The 19,853-nt window shown below is 39.6% G+C and overlaps 1 protein-coding gene across 3 annotated transcripts in view; it reads left to right on the top strand.

Moving 5' to 3' along the window:
- CELSR2 (cadherin EGF LAG seven-pass G-type receptor 2) overlaps positions 1–19,051 on the top strand; it is an 80,745-nt gene extending 61,694 nt beyond the window's left edge. The window contains exons 22-36 of one of the 3 annotated variants that reach the window (XM_018576816.1): positions 4,036–4,207; positions 4,300–4,455; positions 4,751–4,880; positions 7,104–7,304; positions 9,656–9,830; positions 11,561–11,673; positions 12,574–12,653; positions 13,022–13,148; positions 13,232–13,348; positions 13,470–13,594; positions 14,691–14,764; positions 15,688–15,864; positions 16,493–16,591; positions 16,668–16,833; positions 18,723–19,051. In XM_018576816.1, the coding sequence (XP_018432318.1) occupies positions 4,036–4,207; positions 4,300–4,455; positions 4,751–4,880; positions 7,104–7,304; positions 9,656–9,830; positions 11,561–11,673; positions 12,574–12,653; positions 13,022–13,148; positions 13,232–13,348; positions 13,470–13,594; positions 14,691–14,764; positions 15,688–15,864; positions 16,493–16,591; positions 16,668–16,833; positions 18,723–18,750 (1,940 nt within the window). In that variant the 3' untranslated portion in view covers positions 18,751–19,051. Of the gene's footprint in view, positions 1–4,035; positions 4,208–4,299; positions 4,456–4,750; positions 4,881–7,103; positions 7,305–9,655; positions 9,831–11,560; positions 11,674–12,573; positions 12,654–13,021; positions 13,149–13,231; positions 13,349–13,469; positions 13,595–14,690; positions 14,765–15,687; positions 15,865–16,492; positions 16,592–16,667; positions 16,838–18,722 lie in introns of all 3 variants that reach the window. The other 2 variants (XM_018576817.1, XM_018576820.1) reach the window with 2 other exon arrangements.
- Positions 19,052–19,853: the final 802 nt, after the last annotated feature.

Raw genomic sequence — 19,853 nt, forward strand, 5'->3', positions numbered from 1 at the left:
CGTACATACAGCTTACTTCTCAGTACACCTAGTACAAGAGGGATTCTGCTCCCCAGTACACCAAGCTTATTCCCCAATACCCATATCACAATAAAGATCTGCTCCCCAGTACACATAGCTTACCTTACAGTACTAATATCGCAAGAGAGGTTTGCTGACCAGTACATACAGCTTACCCCCAGTACCCACTTTCCAAGAGAGATTTGATGACCAGAACATAGAGCTCACCCCCCAGAACCCATGAGAGATCCTTCACCCATTCCATACAGCTTACTACCCAGTCCCATATAGCAAGAGAATTCTGCCCCCCTTCCCATACACACAATGCTAATTTCCAGGCATACAAAAACCACAGATCTGGACAGAAGCGAGTACAAAATATCACAATTCCTGCCCTCTCGAACATTGTTGTCCTATGCACTGGCCCCCAATGAGTTCCATTTTGGTAACTACAGGCCTGGTTATGGCTTAGTGAGCTCATCCTTGTGCAAGACATAACTAATGCCACCTACAGTTGAATAATACTTCCAAAGTAGCTATTCAAGAAACGGGTACAGTTTGTTAGCCTTAAATAATGGATGTAGTGTGTTCTAAGGATGGTGAGTTGTGGCTTGTTAAAAAAAAAGAACCAAACACAGTCATGGTTGAATTGTAAAACTGAAAAACCATTCACTGCCTTGTTTGTAGTTCAAGCTGTCATGGGACAGTTATCCAGGCAAGTGGGAAGTGAAGCATTACCAAGTCTATTTAAACAGAAATCTGACTGGCAAAGAATTACAATGGACTTTGTTTAGTAGCAAGTCTGCATAGAGAAACTGTGCAGATACAAGATGGAGTAAATAATAGTTATCTTATTTCATATTTTGTAGGAAGAAATTATATACTTTATTGTTACCGGGTTGACTCAAATTGAATTCTAGACAAAAATGTTAATTTAAATATAGTCCTTACTAATCACAAAGGATATACATCCACTTTGTTCACCTAATGCCTTTGTAAACCCAGTTCACACCTTGTAATAATAGTAGTGACATAATCACTATGCTGCACATGACAACAAGCAGAGCTTAGTGAGGGGGCCAGAAGGTCCACGCACTACAGGCTGCTTGCAGAAAATTACAGAAGGGGGTCGGAGACAGGAATACAGGAAGCTTCTGCACAGAGGCAAAGTTTCTCACTGAATTACTGCACAGATCTGAAAGAAATGCACTAAGCATACCAGGATTTAAATTAAATCACACATGCCTCTTGTATTTAGACAATATTTGCTTTCCCTGGAGTTCAGCTTTAAAAGTCAGATAATAGGAGATATTAATGGCTACAATGTAGTCAAAGCTCATTTAATTGTTTGTCGGATTAGTTTAGCTATATCTAGATAAACCTGAAAACCAGTAATGATACTGACTTATTTTTAAAGGTTCCGGGTCTAACCTTTGTCCTTATTGCTTTGGATTTGCAACTCATTGGAATCAGGATGACAGTTGACACCCTGCATTACTGTGACCTTAAAGTGACATTAAACCCTCAGATTGTTTAACATAAAACAATAGTGTAATGTGTGCCTTACTGAAATCCATGGTTGTTTCCCTTCTCTTTGCTGCTCTTCCTTTTAAATCTGTATCTGTTCTCATGCTGGGCAGAACTTCTGTTTTGCAGCAGACTCCCTTGTCTCTGGAATGGATACATGGTGTCTGTGTGTAGGTTTGCAACCTGAGCCAGCACTTTAGGAAGAGGCACTCAGCTGCAAAGGGAAGTTCTCCCCCAGCATGAGAAGACATGAGGGTTTAAAAGGAAGAGCAGCAAAGAGAAGGGATACCACCATGGATTACAGTAAGGCACACATTACAGTATTGGTTAATGTTAAAAAATCTGAGGGTTTAATGTCACTTTAAAACCTAGTTACCAGTGGCAGCTCACTTTTTTGATACTTCACTCCTCCATGCTTTTGTTGCTTATGGAGATTGGCCATAAATTCCGAGTGGAGAGTTTCTACCACCTGACTTTTCTGACTGACAAAAAAATTACAATGGAACAACAGCCAAAACATTATTGTAGTTTTGGGTAGCGCAGGGATGATTTATAACCTCGATCGGGTTTATATTGCTGTCTGTTTCCCCAAACTCAGATCATTTTCTTCCATTAAACCAGTCATGTTTTATACCATCCTCTCAGATGTTGCAACATTTCTGCTAGTTCTTTATATATCATTGATTAGAACATTAGATTGTTGTGTCATGTCTGGTCACCTCGACCCATTTGTTCTTATAGTCAATAACCACATTTCTAAAAATCAATACTCTTTAATCAATCATTAATTTCACTTACGTGTAACTGATGCACAACTTTAGTTCTTCTGCAGTATTTTAAACCATTTTGGCTTCTAAACATGTAGTAGCTAATCTTAAATGACACCCCCATTTTTCAAAACTGTAAAGAGGTGCACAGTAAATCTCAATCTTGATGATGATGTGACCTTTCTGGGTTATCTGAAAAAGATGCCGCTGTAAGACTAATAATATATTTAAAGAGGCATTGGCAAAATGTAAACTTGTACGTTTAGTAAGATGAAGGAAAAACCTCAAACAAGCTCTGGTAAGGCGGCTCTCACACACCAAGGCTTTCCTCAATGGGTACCTGAGATTAGCTCAAACCATAAAATGACAGAAAGGAGCCCCAGGCCCAAAAATGTATGAAAAAGTCCAAGATCATTTTTAATTGTCACTAAATAGGTCATATATAAACAATGTGTTTTGGGGGCAAAACCACCCCTCCTTCATCAGGGCTCAACACAGATTACACCTGGATGAACGCAGAAAAAATAGTGATCTAAATTAGAAGTGAAATTAAACTCACCTCATAGGGTAACAGCTGCTGAACTACAATCTGTATAAACTAATGTCTTAAACTAAATAGGATAAAGAATATAAATATAATTGGTGCGGAAGGTGCAGCTGTCATAAAGTCTATATGGTTATTTGGTTCAAATACTACATACTGCTACTCGTCAGTTGTTTCACATATGTGTGCTCACATTACAATATGGACAGAAAATCTTTTTGTGTTCTACTTCTTTAAAGGAAACTTTACATTTTAGGCTTCCATTGCTGATCTTCTGTTGAACTTGCTAGTTTACTGCCTGTCTTGCTAATCATGTGAGTCAATGACCTGGAACAATTGTACCCTTGGTAAAGTCCAGATCTCTTGATCTAAATACTTGTTCTGGGACACTGTCTCTGCAAGCATTAAAGCTAGAGGGTCAGCATGGCAACCTGTCAGATGGCATTTATAATTTGGTTTTATGTGACCTGCATGCTTGTTTTCATTTCTTGATTGATTGATCCTCATTTTTCTAATGCCAAAACATTTATTCAATGAAAATAGTGTACAAAACAGTACAGTACAAAAGATGAATGAAATAACACAGCAACCGGGAGAATAGCAACAGCAGGATACAGTTAATGTAGATCATGCAAATGACAAACAGTCAAATAAATAAAGAAAACAAACAAATGGAAGTGTCTTAATCAAGAGCATAATAGAATAATAAATGTACGCAGTTAAACAGTAGTCAACAAAAGGTTGCAAGTGGAAGACAACATAGTCCACCTGTCCCAAATGTTATTGTATTTGTGTTCACAACCACGGTGTTCATAAACCATGCATTTGTAGGGGAGAGAGGCATTTACTTTACTGGGTCATTGTAGACAGCAAGGCTTGAATCCACAACCTGGCTATAAGTTTCCTGACCACATATAAGGTTTCATGCAGAAACACAGTAGTGTATTTATTCACATCAGGATTAGATATACTTTCTATGAGGCAGGTCTTGGGATCTAGAGTCACTGGTGAGCCCATGTCATCATGTAGGAACTAGACTTGCCTCCAGTAATTCTGGATTATAGGACATACCCAAATCAGGTCATAAAAGGTTCCCGGGACAGCTTGGCATTTTGGGCACAACAGAGATTGTTACACCTTTTTATACATGCTTGCTAACTTTAATATGTAATTCTAATATCATTTTTTTGTATCAAGGCTCTGATAGACTATATATGGATCGTTCTGATCAAAACAGAGCAAAGCGAGACAAGGTGACATGGAAAGAAGGTGCACAAACAGATTCTGAAGCTGTTGTAACTGTTATAATATATCATGGCCTCGGGACTTTACTGCCTGAAAGATGGGATCCTGACAAAAGAAGTCTCAGGTACAGACAGCAGATACAGCCAGCTTTTTTACCTTTCCCTTTTTTAACTTAAATTAACATGCAAAATATGTCTTCTTTTTATTGTTAATTAGAGTGCCTAAACGCCCTGTAATAAACTCTCCAGTGGTGAGCATTTATATCCATGAAGCAGATGGGGCACTGGATCAACCAATCACAGTGCAGTTCAGACTTCGAGAAACACAGGAACGTTCCAAACCTATTTGTGTGCATTGGAATCACTCTCTCCAGTAAGTAGTTATTTGTCTGCTTTTGTCCACATTGCATAGCTTTCCATCGTCAGTAAAATGTTTTTCATCTGAGTGGCCCATTTATGCACAGATGTCTGAAAACATGTGGGAACTCTCATCATTGCCACATACAGAAAGGCCTGCATATTCTGGTCATTGTCTATTCAGTTGTTTGGACCACTAAATCAGGCTGTGCATGGGCACCCTGATTTTCAATTTACATGACATGTACCTGTACTTAAAATATACATTTTTGATTTCAAATCTATTGAAAGTATCTATAATAATTTTTCAGGTTACCCACGCCTGGGGGTGGCTGGTCAGCACGGGGCTGTGAGCTGGTTTTTCGCAACGAAACACACATTAGCTGCCAGTGCAATCACATGACCAGTTTTGCAGTGTTGATGGATATGTCACGAAGAGAGGTAAGTGTAATGAGTTTTGTAGCCGATGCTGAAATTTACGCACACGCATGAAAAAAACATATAGAACATCAATTTAAAAACATATAAATTCTATTAAAAAAAAATTACTCCAACCAGTAGGGTTTGTTCAAACCAGAAGCTTGTGATATTTCAATAAAGTTCTAATAAAAAATGCGATATGCGGGATCGGCAACAATTCTGAATCTTCAGAAATCATCCTGGAACCGACTTATTGTTTCGTCCATCTGAGTTTGGTCCTGGATACAGCCTGGGCCAGAGTGTTTCTTGCACAGGAGAAACGTCTGATACTCTGGTCTCAGGCTTGTTCTCTCCATTCCAGGAGATATCTTACTCTCTGCTTTTGCATGAGAGCCCTAGGTCTGATAATTTCCACTTGCCTCGTTTAACTCCAGATCTCTACAATGCAACATTCTGTTGTTGTGGGACAAGTCGATCTGGTCTCTGGACAGACCTAGTCATCTATCACCAAGTCCAGGTTGTCCCTGGCGTGGTGGCTCAGGACTTCTTTGACTCCAGGTCCAGATTCCTTTCTTCCCCTTTTTTGGAGGAGTCATACAACAGACGACAGGCTGGGGGGAAGTCCTGGGCAAGCTGTAGGTGCAGGGGACTTGGTCCATAGATGATTCTAATCTCCCCATCAGCATCCTGGAATATTGTCAGTTTGGCTGTCTCTACAATGTTGGACTATCATACTAGAGGGACAACTGCACTAGGTTCATTCGGACAGCGAAGGAACCAGAAGTCTCGCCACTGAAAAAGAGGTATATTGGATCTGGGCAGAACTTCATGTTCCAGCTTTGTTAGCCATATACATACCAGTTGTGGACAAAAGGTGGGTAGACTGCCTCAGCACATAGTGTTTGGACTTGGGGGAGTGAGCTCTACAGCCAGAGGTGATGCAGGACTTGTGCTGCAGCTGGGGGACACAGGATGTGGAGTTCCTGGCCTTCAGGTTTAACAACAAACTGGACAGGTTTGTCTCCAGGTACAGGGATCCTCTAGTGGAAGCAGTGGATTCTCTGGTGGAGCTGGTGCATTTTGGTGATCCTCATTGCACCAGCATGTTCCAGGTGGTACGCCAACCTGGTAAACCTTCTGGCAGACTCTGGGTCAGATCATCAGGATCTTCTGTCCCAAGAACTGATTTTCCATCCTTTTTCACAGTCACTGCCTTTAACGGCATGACTGTTAAAGCCCTGGTTCTAAGGGATAAAGGGCATCTCTTAGTAATATCATGGGTCAAGTATCTGCCCTATCTATTTTGTTTCAGAGACTGTTTGCCTCACATTTTGATTAAGACCTTTATACACAGGGTCTGCCATGTAGCTTCCTCTGTTTGTTCCCCTGTAACTTCAAGGGATCTGAATCTGGTTCTTTTTGCACCTTAGAAACCACCGTTTGAACCCATGAGAGACATTCCTCTTTCTATTCTAACAAGGTGGTATTTCTTGCAGCTATCACCTCTGTGAGGTTGATGTCTGAAGTGGGGACCTTATCCTGCAAGGAAGCCTTTTTGATTCTGCTTACAGGGGTGTGGAAATAAAAAAAACAACTACTTGCCCAAGTGCTAAAGCGGGGGCCCAATCTACTTGTCCCTCATGGCAATCTACGTGTCCTGATACAAAAAAATAATTTTAATCAAAACCGCATTTAACAGTACTAAATAGCACTTCTCATTGTTCAGCGTGGTCACCTGACCACACTGACCAGCGAGTACAGGACTGTGCTGGACAGCAGTACGGGGTACAGATAATACACCTGTCCTGGCGGAGGGAAAGGACTGTTCGCCAAAAGGTAAGTATAACGCCGAGGGGAGAGACGTGGCCAGATTTGAGCAGGTAATTCCATTTTCCCAAATTACCATCCTATCCAGTCTATATTTTATTTTTATTTTCCAGATCTGCTTAATGATTATAATCTTACTAGGGTGTGTTCATGTTGTGTTTCTTCGGATTATGCATGTAATTGTGTATGTAAATGGGGGCAGCTATGTCTGCACCTTTACACACTTCCTGTTTTGCAGTGCTACACAATAGTTGTGTTTTACTGCTCCTTCATTCAGTTTAAGTCTATAAGCCAACCAATTAATTGAAGACCATACACAATACTTTTCCTTTAGGTCACCATTATGATGTTCCCCATGTGAATAGCCCGTGGAAAAATGTCCATAAATTGATCATGGTACTTCTTTCTTATTTACAGAATGGAGAGGTGCTTCCTCTGCGCATAATCACATACTCCTGCATAGGGGTGACCCTGGGCTTTCTGGTTCTAACATTACTTTTCCTGTGTATCCCACGTTCCCTGCGTTTCAATCAACATAGCATCCATCGAAACCTACTGCTGGCCCTCTTCTTGTCTCAGCTCAGCTTCTTATTGGGTATCAACCAAGCTGATATGGAGGTATCTATTGCATATGTTCTCAATTTAAAATTGTGTGCTTTCTTAAGGCAAAGAAATATATAATTGAGTCAAACATAACATATGGCTCATGCTTTTGATATATTAATATAAGTAAACTTTAGTAATAATAACAGTTGGAAAATAATATAGCTTACATCAAATAAGCTAGGGCAGATAGCTGATGATAAACATTAAGAATATTTAGTTATATTTTGTGGGCTTTATTTATTGGTCCATCTCTTTATTAGGTTACAAATTGCAGTTTGCATTTTACATTAAACTTCAAATTGTTTGCAACTAGCTAGTAAAAAAGAGAAAGCAGTGCATTATGTACTAGGCATTGACCGATATAGATATTTCTGATATAGATATTATTGGCCACCTTTCAGGCAGATAACCGATATCCGGTAACGATATTCTGTTTACATCCAGCTGCACCAGCAGCTGAATGTAAACAGCAGTCAGTCACCTGACATCGGTTGACCCGTTTTTGTTTCTTCTATTTTTTTATATTCTTACAGGGGCTGCTGTCAGAATACAAAGAAAAGAAAACAGCAGATAGCATGAGAAGCATTAGCTCCTCTGCTATCTGCTGATTCCCTTGCATCAGAGTAAAAAAAAAAACCCCAGCAGATAGCATGGCAATGAATAACTAGGCTGCTATTGGCTATTTCAAATCAGAATAGCTAATAGCAGGCTGGCTATTGCACCTGCCCACTGCTGCTGTCAATCAGCAGAGGATGACCTGAAGGAGAACTTCAGACCCACCTCTGCTGATTGACAGCCCCATGCTGGGTTTTTTTTGTTAGGCACTTTCAAAATAAAATAAAAAAGCGGGGAAATCAGCAGATAGCAAATGAGCTAATTCTTCCCATGCTATCTGCTATGCTTTTTCTTGTATTCTGACAATTGCCACTGGCTCAAACAGGGCCAGCAGCTCAATGGCTACCGGCTTCTGACCGGCTCCTTCGATCAGCTGATCGAGGGATGCCAGCCAGAGAGTGGCACCCACTGAATTTAGCACAGTGTTTATTATCGATAATTTTGGTCACTTTGACCGATACCGATAATTAAAAAATCTGTAACTATCCGTCCTGATAATCAGTAGATACGATAATCGGTCGACCCCTAGTGCATGCCATATATTGTGTTATTGTGCCCTTATTGGACACATGTGGTTACCTTATGTATGCTTTCCATTTAGAGTTGTTCTTGCATTATGGTTTGGTGTTCCCAGGTCTATTTAAGTATGTATGCACCCCTTTATTTACAACTGTTAACATATCCTATACCAGGGGTACTTTGCAATCTCACACTTAGTTAAAGCACTTGTATTAACTGTACTCCATAAATATTTCTAAATATTTCACAAACAATAGATTTATGATTAAAAATGTTCACCTTCAGTGAAAATATTTAGTTCAGTTTCTTAAACTATTAGCTGCTGTAACCTAAGTACAAAAGTACATTCTGCGCCAATGATAGCTTTTGCTGAAGACATAGCACCTTTCGGTTGTTAAGCAAATAAATATCACCCAGGAATTTAAGCAGAAACAATGAAATGCAAAAGCTTGTTAGTGCAAGGAGTATGGCCTGGCTGCTTAAAGGAGAACTATGGGGTTAAGTCTTTTCCCCATAGTTCTCCTTAGGGTAACGGGAGGACACAAACTAGCGTCCTCCCGTCACCCTAGGCTCAGTATACTGCGAGCTGCAGCTCGCGGTATACTGAGACGCCGCAGAATACCGCGAGCTGCTGCTCGCGGTATACTGAAACGCCGCAGCTGAAGCGGATCCCGACAATTGTGCCGGGATCCGCCCAGCTGCGTGACTGACAGCTGGCTTTGCCTATCAAGAGGCAGAGCCAGCTGTACCCGCCCCCTCCCCCGTCCGATCCGCCAGTCAGCGCTGGAGGATCGGAGCGGGGAATCCAGCCCCTCCCCTGTCACGACAGAGAGCCGGGACAGGATCGAGAGTTGAGCGAACGCCAGTATGTGTTCACCTCCCGATCTACTGAGCCGACCTGTGACAGTCTCATTGTCACAGGTCGGCTAGAACTATGAAGTGAGTGAAAAGCACTCACCTCATAGTTCTCCTTTTAACAACATTGTATAACAGTAGCGAAGTTGTTTTTGCATTTGGTCCAATTATATAAACTCCCTCTATTGATCTACTGATGCACAAATGCTTGAGGTTAGTATAATTTTCAAAACATAACAAATTGACTAAACTATATTTATATTTTTTTCTTTTTCTCCCTGACTTGTTATTTCTTTCCTACTATGTTTCCTTTTTCACGCCTACGCTTGCCTACATGCTTCATCTACTTTGTCATCTTTATCCAACTATTTCAGTTTGCATGCACTATCATTGCTATCCTTCTCCATTTTCTCTCCCTGTGTTGCTTTTCTTGGGTTTTTCTTGAAGTTCTTCACATATATCGCCGGCTGAGTGAAGTGCGAGATGTCAACACTGGTTCAATGAGGTTTTACTATGCTCTGGGTTGGGGTGTGCCAGCCTTTATTACTGGTAAGTCCACGTCACTTGTACAGCTTTGGCTACAGATATCCAATACATTTCATACTCTGCTAGGAAATTGTGCAAAATGGTGGTCAGGAGACAGATAGTAGTTAGAGGTTTTGTGGCTAAAAAGTGGAAAATCTGTCCATGTGCATTTGGTAGGTGTAATCACTTGCTTAAGGCCATCTGAAATCACAATGGCATCATTAGTTTTCTCAAGCATAGTCAAAAAGCTCTTAAAAGGACACAGTCCTAATGAGATACTTTGCAAAACTGTCAAGCCCTTGTGCAAAAAGCAGGACTGCTACTCGTAGAATTCAATCAATCCTATAAGCATATAGCCACTGCTGGCTGTGCTTAACTCTACCTGATGCAGGCAGGGCTCAAATGACCTTTGAAGCAGTCATTTTCTCCTGCCCTAAGTATTACTATTGCAGTTGTGATGCAGTTTAGGATTTCTTTTGAGTCCTTATTATCTATCTCATATTTTCATTTTGTTTAGGCCAACATCTACCTTTCTGAGGAATGTAATATGCACAAGGTTAATATAGTAGGAGTAGAAAATAAATACTGTTTTTATATCCTAAACCTAAATGTTGTGGTATCTACAATGTGCCCATAAGAATAAAAAAGGAATAATATCCAGAAGCTGAGCTTCATCCTTGGATAGCCTTTAATTCTATTGTCAAATGGAACCATTGTGTTTGCTGTTGCTACTACTGTATGAACCTTTTCAAGGTGCAGAATATATGCACTAAATGCACATACAGGCATCATGGGAAAGGACAGTCAAAGCTAAATTCAAAGCTGATATAAAAAAAATATTCTAGTCATGTACTGACTGGAAAATCAATAAATTGGTTTTACATAAAACAAATATGTACCTGATTTAGTCTTGCCACCAGTCCTCTGCACAGCATCACTTAGATTTAGAGAAAGAGTCAATGGCCGGAACTGTTTTGTACACTGCTTATAAGAGGGTAGGGCAAAATAAGCAAAGAGATGGCCCTTCAGTGTTCCTTTGCTTCTTCATTGCCCAGCCTTAAGTAGGGGTATACAGGGTTAGCATTTTGAGCAAACTAAATCGATTTCGGAACGTTCATTCAACTTTATAATCTGTGAAATCGCTAATTGATTTTGACCGCAGTGGCAAAAAAATTTGAAGGAGCATGTTGGAAATTTTTCTCAATCAAACGAAATTCAAAAGGTGAATTTGGAAAACTCCATTCATTCCAAAGTCAAATGCTAAATATAAATGAAAATCAAACGAAATTTAGAATTTCAGTTGCCAAGCCTCTGATGGTATTATCAAATGTTCGGAATAGATTTTACGTACGAACGTTTGTGCAAAACTCTACCCGTGTATTTAGGCTATGCTAAGCTGTATTGCTTATCTGCAGTGTATTCTGCAAAGAGGTAAGCCTGGATCATATGACTTTCTGAACAGAATTACATTTTTTCCCTGTAGTTTAGCTTACAGAGTTGTTCATATCAGTGCTGCTTTACAGAATTTAACTGGTTAATATGGTTTAAAATATTTTAACCAATCTAAAAAAGTTATATTATGAGAAAATATCTATGTATTGTATGTATCTGTCTATAGAAATATTTTAAATGTTTCCTGTTCCTATGAAACATTTACTTTTACAATACACATTACAAAAGTATGTGTGTTTATATTGATTTGTGCTTTGTTGTTTTGTTCTTCATTTATCACCTCTTGTGCCTCATTGCTCTAGGTCTGGCAGTAGGGCTTGACCCTGAAGGTTATGGCAACCCTGATTTCTGCTGGCTGTCTGTGTCTGACACTTTAATCTGGAGCTTTGCTGGACCCGCTGGCTTTGTCATATCAGTAAGGAAAACTAGTTGCTCTCTCTTTTGATTCAGTGGAACAATACTAATAATCAAGCTGTGGTGAATAGTCTTAGCATTGGACATACTATCACTGACAATTTACACTTTACAAGTATTTAGGACTACCTTTATCATTAGAATTATTGTTGTAATACTGTTGTCTAGCTATTAGAATTTATTCCTCAAATTGTTTTGTGACATTGCAACTTTTTACAAATTTGACTTGTAGGAGAGAGATTGTTTCTAGCAAATACATTTATTTGAGTTGAGTAAATTATTAGAAAATTCCAGTCTTAACAATAAAATAATATGGTCAGGGTTCTGAGGAAGGGTGCGTGCCCCAGAAATGCATTAACCCGATCCACTCGTTGCTGGAAGATGGCTTTTTTGAAAGCTGAACGAGCAGCGCTGTGGTGATCGATTGTACATGCTTGGTTTTACTTGTTGCTTGTGAGTATATTACTTTTACTATCCTATTTAAATAAATGATTGTTCACATGGAGCAGGCGCTCTTCTGTTGTTCTTTTTTTAGTGTGTGTATGTATATGTATATGTATGTATGTAAGTATGTGTATATGTATGTATATATATATATATATATACCGTATTTTTCGCTCCATAAGACGCACTTTTTTCCCCCCAAAAGGCGGAATATATATCCAAAGTAGATATAGAGGCACTTACAGGTCTTGCAGTGGAGATAAGTCAAAGCATCAGCTTGAAAGGAAGATAAGGTTGTTTGTGCTTTTAGTTTAGCTCATAGTAGATGACAAGGACAATTATTTCTGGCAAAATCAACAGGTAATAAACATTTAATCTCCTGACTGAGATAAACTAGATAACTCCGCTCCAGCTTTGTAAAATTAATATAGCTTTAAATATTTGTCTTTTTTTACAGACTGGACTGTTTCTTTGTGTTATTTCTGGGCGTGTGTCCTGTGCAGCACAGAGGAAAGGATTTCAAAAGAAAGGGACAGTGTAAGTGCCACTTGCTTGTTATCTCCCCATCAGTATTCTCTTGTATTTACTCTTCTTTCCCCTTAGTGAACAGCTTCATATGCAGTAGTGTACACTAACTAAAAAGCATATGTATGTCTGTGTTTAGTTGCTTAACCTGTCCTCCATATTTAGCTGTTCAGCCTTGCAAAATCTTGACAATGATGCGGGTCCATGTGGCCAAGACCTGGTTTACTTCTGTACATAATGAAAATAGTTTTTCATGATTTTTTTGGTGATTATATACCCTCATTGTGGAATTCCCAACTGGTACACGAAGAAGATACTCTTTGTAAAGTTGATTTAGCAAAGTATCGAACATGACATTTTTTCCTGCTGTTTGCTCATAGATCTGGACTCCGTTGTTCCATATTGCTGCTGCTTCTTGTTAGTGTGTCTTGGATCCTTGCTCTCTTGTCTGTTAACAGCGACCTCCTGTTCTTACACTACACTTATGCTGGTGTTGTCTGTGCTCAGGTAATTTAAGTTAGGACTTTTTTGTAACCAGGTGTTTTCCAAGGCCTGGTGACTATTCATCTAATACCTGTGTCTTTTGGCAGGGCCCTCTCATCTTCTTGATCAGTGTGATATTCAGCAAAGATGTACACAGGTCACTAAAACACAGTGTTCGTAAGATGAAAGAACCTAGTGTCACTACAAAGTCCACCCTTACCTCGGTAACCACATTACTGCATTATAGTTTTGTTCTTCTCGTAGAACTATATAGCTTATGTGTTTTTTTCTTACTAATCACAACATTTTTGTGCATCTGATAATATGATAAATTGTCTCCTACAGTCGCATCCACATAACAGTTACGCAGATGGTCAGCTCTATCCCATGCCATTTGGTTCTTCAACTGGTTCTTTGCACAGTTCTATGCCTTCAAGAGGGAGTCATTGTTACCTGCCAATCCTGCTCAGGTGAGACACTGTTCTAGCCCAAGAAAAACATGTAAAATTTTTTAGATTTACTTACTAGATATGAATATATTGAGGGACATGTATTTAGCAAATTAACAACAAATGTATATGCACTGGGTGTGTACATTATCATTAGAAAGCTATGTGTTTTGTGTGGAGGGCACTACAAAGTATGAGAATCTTAATTTGCAGAACAACGTCTCCTGCAGATAATGCTGAGAGTAAGGGGAACTGAGGAGAGGGAGAGATGCGACTCGAGCAGTGAAGAGCTCCAGTTGCATCAACCGCCCCTCCTTACTATTGCCTATTCATGAAATGTCTTGTATTTTTTCAAAGAATACAAGACATTCTGTGATCGGAGGAGGAGAGATCATATCACATCCCGGCCCCCTCCTATCCTCCTCCAATTGCTCCCTGTGTGTGTGTAAATTATATATTTTTTCCCGGAATGTTGCTTTAAATGTTTGCACTGAACACCAATGCAAAATTAAATATTTGCACTGAACACCAATGCAAAGTTAAGGTTTCTTCCTCAACACAAAGGTAAATATTTGCTCTGAACACCAGTGCAAAATTAGTGTTGCCACTGAGCACCAATGCACATTCAGTAGTTTTTGTGACTGTCATTCAGCTATTTAGCATGCAATTCTGTTTTATATTGTTTAATGTTTGTTATATCTACATATCTTTTGCTATATCTACAACTAACTGATCACAGTAATGTACTATGAGTACATTATTTCAGGGGTTCTTCGAGATCTTTTTATGGGTTTCTTAAGGTTAAAAAGGTTGACTGCTCTAGAAACTGTGAATGACCCTTCCAAACCGGCCCAATCAGCAGCAGCCAGAGTATTTACGCCCCATAGTTACACATTACAAACCCGTGAGAAATGGTCATGCCGCAGCTGATTAGGCCAGGAGGGGATGTGTTACTGATGGTTTTGTGCAGGCTTGGCCGAACTTGGTTCGCAACAAGCCCCGTTCAAATCCCTACTGCTCTGGAGAATGTACTTCCCTAGATATTTATTTGTATGGTATGTAGTTATTCATTCATATTTATAGGATATTTGATTGTTACTATATCATTTACCCTTAGAGGTGAAGCTGGACTCAAGAACGGTCATTCCCTTTTGGAGATGAATGACCCCAACAAAAAGGATCACCAAGAAGGTAATAAATTACCCTTGTCACCTTCTATTTTTGTGCCGCCACATGAAGATCTGTATTAGGGCCTTGAGCCTTGCTTGCACTATTTTAACATTTGTGTGAAGTATGAACTGAATGGCTTTTAAGACTGAGAGCTGACTAATCACGTGATCAGTGATCTGACAGCTCTCGATCTGTGCTTCCAGAGGTGCCTCTGCTGGGATTCCCCCTCCGCTGTGTTCTGCTATAGCCCTGACTGGAGTGACTTTTGGCTCTGGCTCTTAGTCACACGCTGAGAGCCACAGCCAGTTGACATACAGCTGGGCTGGATCCCGGAAGTATTGTATTGTCAGGATCCACCATGATTGTGGCTTGGCTGTGCCCCATCAGCTTAAAGCTGACCTCAGCCCACCATCAGCTAACTTTAGGTCAAAAAATACATTAGTAAATGTACTCCTGTGACCAAAAAGAGAAGTATAGGCAAAAAAAATGTTCACCTTTACTTCTTGTTTAGGAAAAATGCAAGATATGTATATAATGACTGTCTTATTACAGTGCTCAAAGGGAAATATTATCATGTCTCTGTATTGCAGAAAATCTGTGGTGAGGTCTGCAGTAGGACAGTTTTTGTGTGCACAGTTTGTTTCTTGCATTGTAAAAAAGGGGACATTCTCCATTATTAGTTAAGCATAGTTGAGGAGACCACATTATTGTAATAGCTACCCCTCAACCAGCACTGCATGGATCTTTCACAGTCTGCTTAGACAATGGATGTTCCATCTTGAAACAATCATTATGACTTCCATTCAGGCATTAACAAAATACATATAACAGGTAAAATAATGGACACCAGGATGTTGTTGTTTTAATAATGAAGTCTCGAAGCATAAACTTTTTATGCTATTTAGGAAGGGTTAATGTGCTAACGCTTTCATTATATTTTATAGATTCTGACTCTGAAAGTGACTTCTCAGTGGATGATGATGACGATGACCACAGCTGCTCCTTTGCATCCACTCAGTCCTCAGACAGTGATGAAGATGATGGTGATAGTGCAGGGGTCCCAAGCTGGGATATTGTAACAAGCCTCAACAATGGGAAACATCTCCAAAATTCTCAAAAAGGTATTTTCATGTTAAGAGGCTCTGGATATCCAAAAAGCCACAGTTATCCATAGTAACCAATCAGATGTCTGTTTGATGTTTCAGTGATGCAAATGACAGAATCTATGGACAAGATTTATGTAATCTAATTTACCCGTTGTAGGTGTACCCTGTAGTTGCATTGTTGTGGAGAAATACAATGACAAGCCTACATTTAGGGGCATATTTAAAAAGAAATGAAGGTGACAAATGCACATCCAGAATCAAATGCACATCCAGAATCACTGGTGTATAATGCAAAAATAGACTGCAAAATGGCAGGATAATATTGGGTTATATTTGCACTGTACACCAGAGGTCCTGGATATGTATTTGGCTCTTGTGGCATAAAGGAATGATTTGCATGGCTCCACCTACTTTCCTGAAATGAGGAATAATCCTTCTATTTTTCAGATATTTGATGGAATTAGGCATGTGAATCCCTTCTGTTTAAAGAAGGCTTTGCTGTGCTACACACCTTTTCAGTTGAGGGGCTTTTTGATCCCGTTCATGGTTATACTGTCTAATGATTGTTAGAAATGCATGGTAACTGTATCTTGCACTTTAGAGTTTTGGTTTTAAGGTCTGCTTATCTCCTCAAATGCTACAGATAACACTGCAACTGAAAGAGCTATAGCTAATGGAGAGATGCTTCCAATGGCCCCACCTGATACCTCACCTAAACCAGCGGCACTTCAGCCACAGAAAGGTAAGTGAAAAAAAATAGTGCTCGGGTACTTTACATTCAGAGACCAAATCCTTACATTTATCCTTGCTTGTTGCAGGAATTTTGAAGAAGCAACATTCCGTTATTCATCAGATCCACAATGAACTTGGGCAAAAGCCTTCTAGTAGAGAAAAACACAGCATCCAGGGACAAGCTAATGGGGGCACAACCATACCTATGAGTGTCAAAAGTGACTCAGTGAAGAAAGAGTCCTCTGAATCGGAGTAGGTGAATATTCAAAGACATGAGCGTCTTAAAGTACACATGCAAACAAACTGGTGGGGGGGAGAAGTTACAAAATCCTCATGAGTTACCCTTTAACAGAATAAATGTAAATGTGGCTCAAATATTTATGTGCACAGTGATAAATTGCCAGACACCACAGTACATTTCCTTCCCATTGCCAGAAAGCCAGTCATGTTTTCTTGTAGTCTGTGTGCTACACTGAAGAACTATACTGAGCCTGAAGAGGGACCCTGTGTGGCCCAGAAACACTGACATCCTTAAGACAATATGCGTCAATAAAAGACGTTTGCGTTGACATAGATCAATATAGAAACAAGATGTCATCAGCACTCTAAATATACGAGTGGCACCATCCACAGCCATTTCAGAACACAGCACAAGGGGTTTTCCAGTAAGGAGTGCAGCAGGATACCCTTTGGATTGGTTTTGGTCTACACTGAAGAACTTTACAACCTGTTTAGAAATTTCTAGGTGCAATCATGATCACTTACAACCCTTTTAATTACTTCTCTTTGCTTAGCCAAATTGAATGAGGAGAGAGAGTCTAAAAATTAACATGAACGTAATTGACTTCTTGAAAATGGCAGTGGAATGAAATATGGCTGACTGACTAAAGGATCCCCAAAGAATGCAAAATGTTATACTACTCTTTTGTAGACTGCAAATGATCATAATTATGTTTTGTTGTCATATCCCAAATATATAAGTAAATAAATCTAAATAAAAAAATAAGGCTAAAACATAATAAATCTGATGTGAATCTTCAATACCTAAGCTGGCCCCCACTGTCCTCACATTTAATTTTCTGCTTAATTCCCTGTAACTGACCTGTCTGCAGCTCTAGGTTGCTGATGGGGAGAATTGAGTTGGGGATGGGATCAGTGTCCTTAGAGAGCCACTGGTGGGCTTCTGCATTCCCAGCTAATTAGTGATTGTGCCTGAATACAGTTTCCTCAGTCAGGACTCCCAGCAGTACCATAACCTGAAGGGAGTTCTCTCACAACTGTATTTTTAAAACTGGGCAAACAAATTAAAATGCAGGATTATGCTGTTTGATCATATATATACGGTACTGTTCAAAAGTTTTAGCCAGGTGTGAAAAAATGCTGTAAAGTAAGAATGCTTTCACAAATAATGTTAATGGTTTATTTTTATCAATTAACAAAATGGAAATTAAATTAAACAGAAGATAAATCCAAATCAAATCAATATTTGGTGTGACCGCCCTTTGCCTTCAAAACAGCATCAATTCTTCTAGGTACACTTGCACACAGTTTTTGAAGGAACTCGGCGGGTAGGTTGTTCCAAACATCTTGGAGAACTAACCACAGATCTTCTGTGGATGTAGGCTGCCTGAAATACTTCTGTCTCTTCATGTAATCCCAGACTCCCAACGACCCCAAACATACAGCCAATGTCATTAAGAACTATCTTCCGCATAAAGAAGAACAAGGAGTCCTGGAAGTGATGGTTTGGCCCCCACAGAGCCCCGATCTCAACATCATCGAGTCAGTCTGGGATTACATGAAGAGACAGAAGTATTTCAGGCAGCCTACATCCACAGAAGATCTGTGGTTAGTTCTCCAAGATGTTTGGAACAACCTACCAGCCGAGTTCCTTCAAAAACTGCGTGCTATTGTACCTGGAAGAATTGATGCTGTTTTGAAGGCAAAGGGTGGTAACGGCAAATATTGATTAGATTTGGATTTCTCTTCTGTACATTTACTTTCCATTTTGTTAATTGATAAAAATAAACTATTAACACTTTCATTTCTCAAAGCATTTTTCTATTTCAATATTTAATAGTTTATTACAAATGCCAAATGATTTACATATTTTTACTTTTCTCCCTCCTTTTTCTGTTCAGGCTTGTCTTACTTAATTACCCTCATTAATCCATTCTGTAATAATCACAACTGATTTTTTTTTTTTTTTTATTCTACATTCTACATTGTTTTTGCTTACCTTCCATCACCCCAGGAGCAACAAAGCATCTATTTGATCCACTGCCTGCAATAGCCGATTCTCTACTAGAACATGTAACATCTGGGGCTTTAGAATTCAACATGGACTAAGACTTTTAATCCTTACTCAACAAAAGGAGGATTTCGATTTCCATTAAAATTTACAGTTTTTTGCACTGTGCTGTAAAATGCTATTGCTGTTTGTATGGAAATAAAATACATATTTTTGTTGTTCTTGCTTGCTAATATTGTGCGTTTAACACTACAAAGTGAGTAGGTTGTATTGTATTGGCAATTAGCACTGTAAATGTATAATGCTACACTCAAAGCAGATGCCATGGATGTAGCTTCAAGATGGTGGGAGACCATTGCCTTGTGGTTTTGCAGCTCTGACATGGTAAAATATGTATTTTGTTTGAGTCGTTTAACTGCACCAAACGGCAGTACCATTGGCTCTGTGTTCTTTCACAGCAAGAGGTACAGTAGGGCTCACTTAGAGCCATTCATACAATTGGTGTCACAGCATCAAAGTCTCCAAGCACTGTTGTGTTTTGTTGAGGCACGGTACAAAACATTTGCTTTGCTGACCTCTCATATATAACTTGAATGGCTCAGTGCACCCTTTCAGCCCTGGCAGCATTCATCGGGATGTTGAAGTCTAATGCGATTTCCTTTTATTCTTTTTTTTTTAATTATACACAGAAAACAGACTCTCGGTATACCAGAATTAATATGCCCCAATGCTGTTTCTTTAACCTTCTTGGCGTTATTCCCGAGTGTGGCTCGGGGTTTATTTTCAGTACCATAAGTGGTAACCCCGAGCCACACTCCGGATTACAGTGTAGCGTCTCTTACCTTTTCCACGATCCCCGCTGTGTCCTCCGGCCAATGCCGGCATCCGTCTTCCGGGTTCCGTCCCTTGCGAATGTCCGCGTCGCAGTGGGGCGGAACCGGCGGGAATTTTAAAAGTTAAAAAAAATAGAACAGAAAAGGAAAAAAAAATAATCAGACCGCCAGGAAGGTTAAATTAATTT

The sequence above is a fragment of the Nanorana parkeri genome, unplaced genomic scaffold (assembly GCF_000935625.1).
Source record: "Nanorana parkeri isolate BGI_ZX_2015 unplaced genomic scaffold, ASM93562v1 scaffold77, whole genome shotgun sequence".
NCBI lineage: Eukaryota > Metazoa > Chordata > Amphibia > Anura > Dicroglossidae > Nanorana > Nanorana parkeri.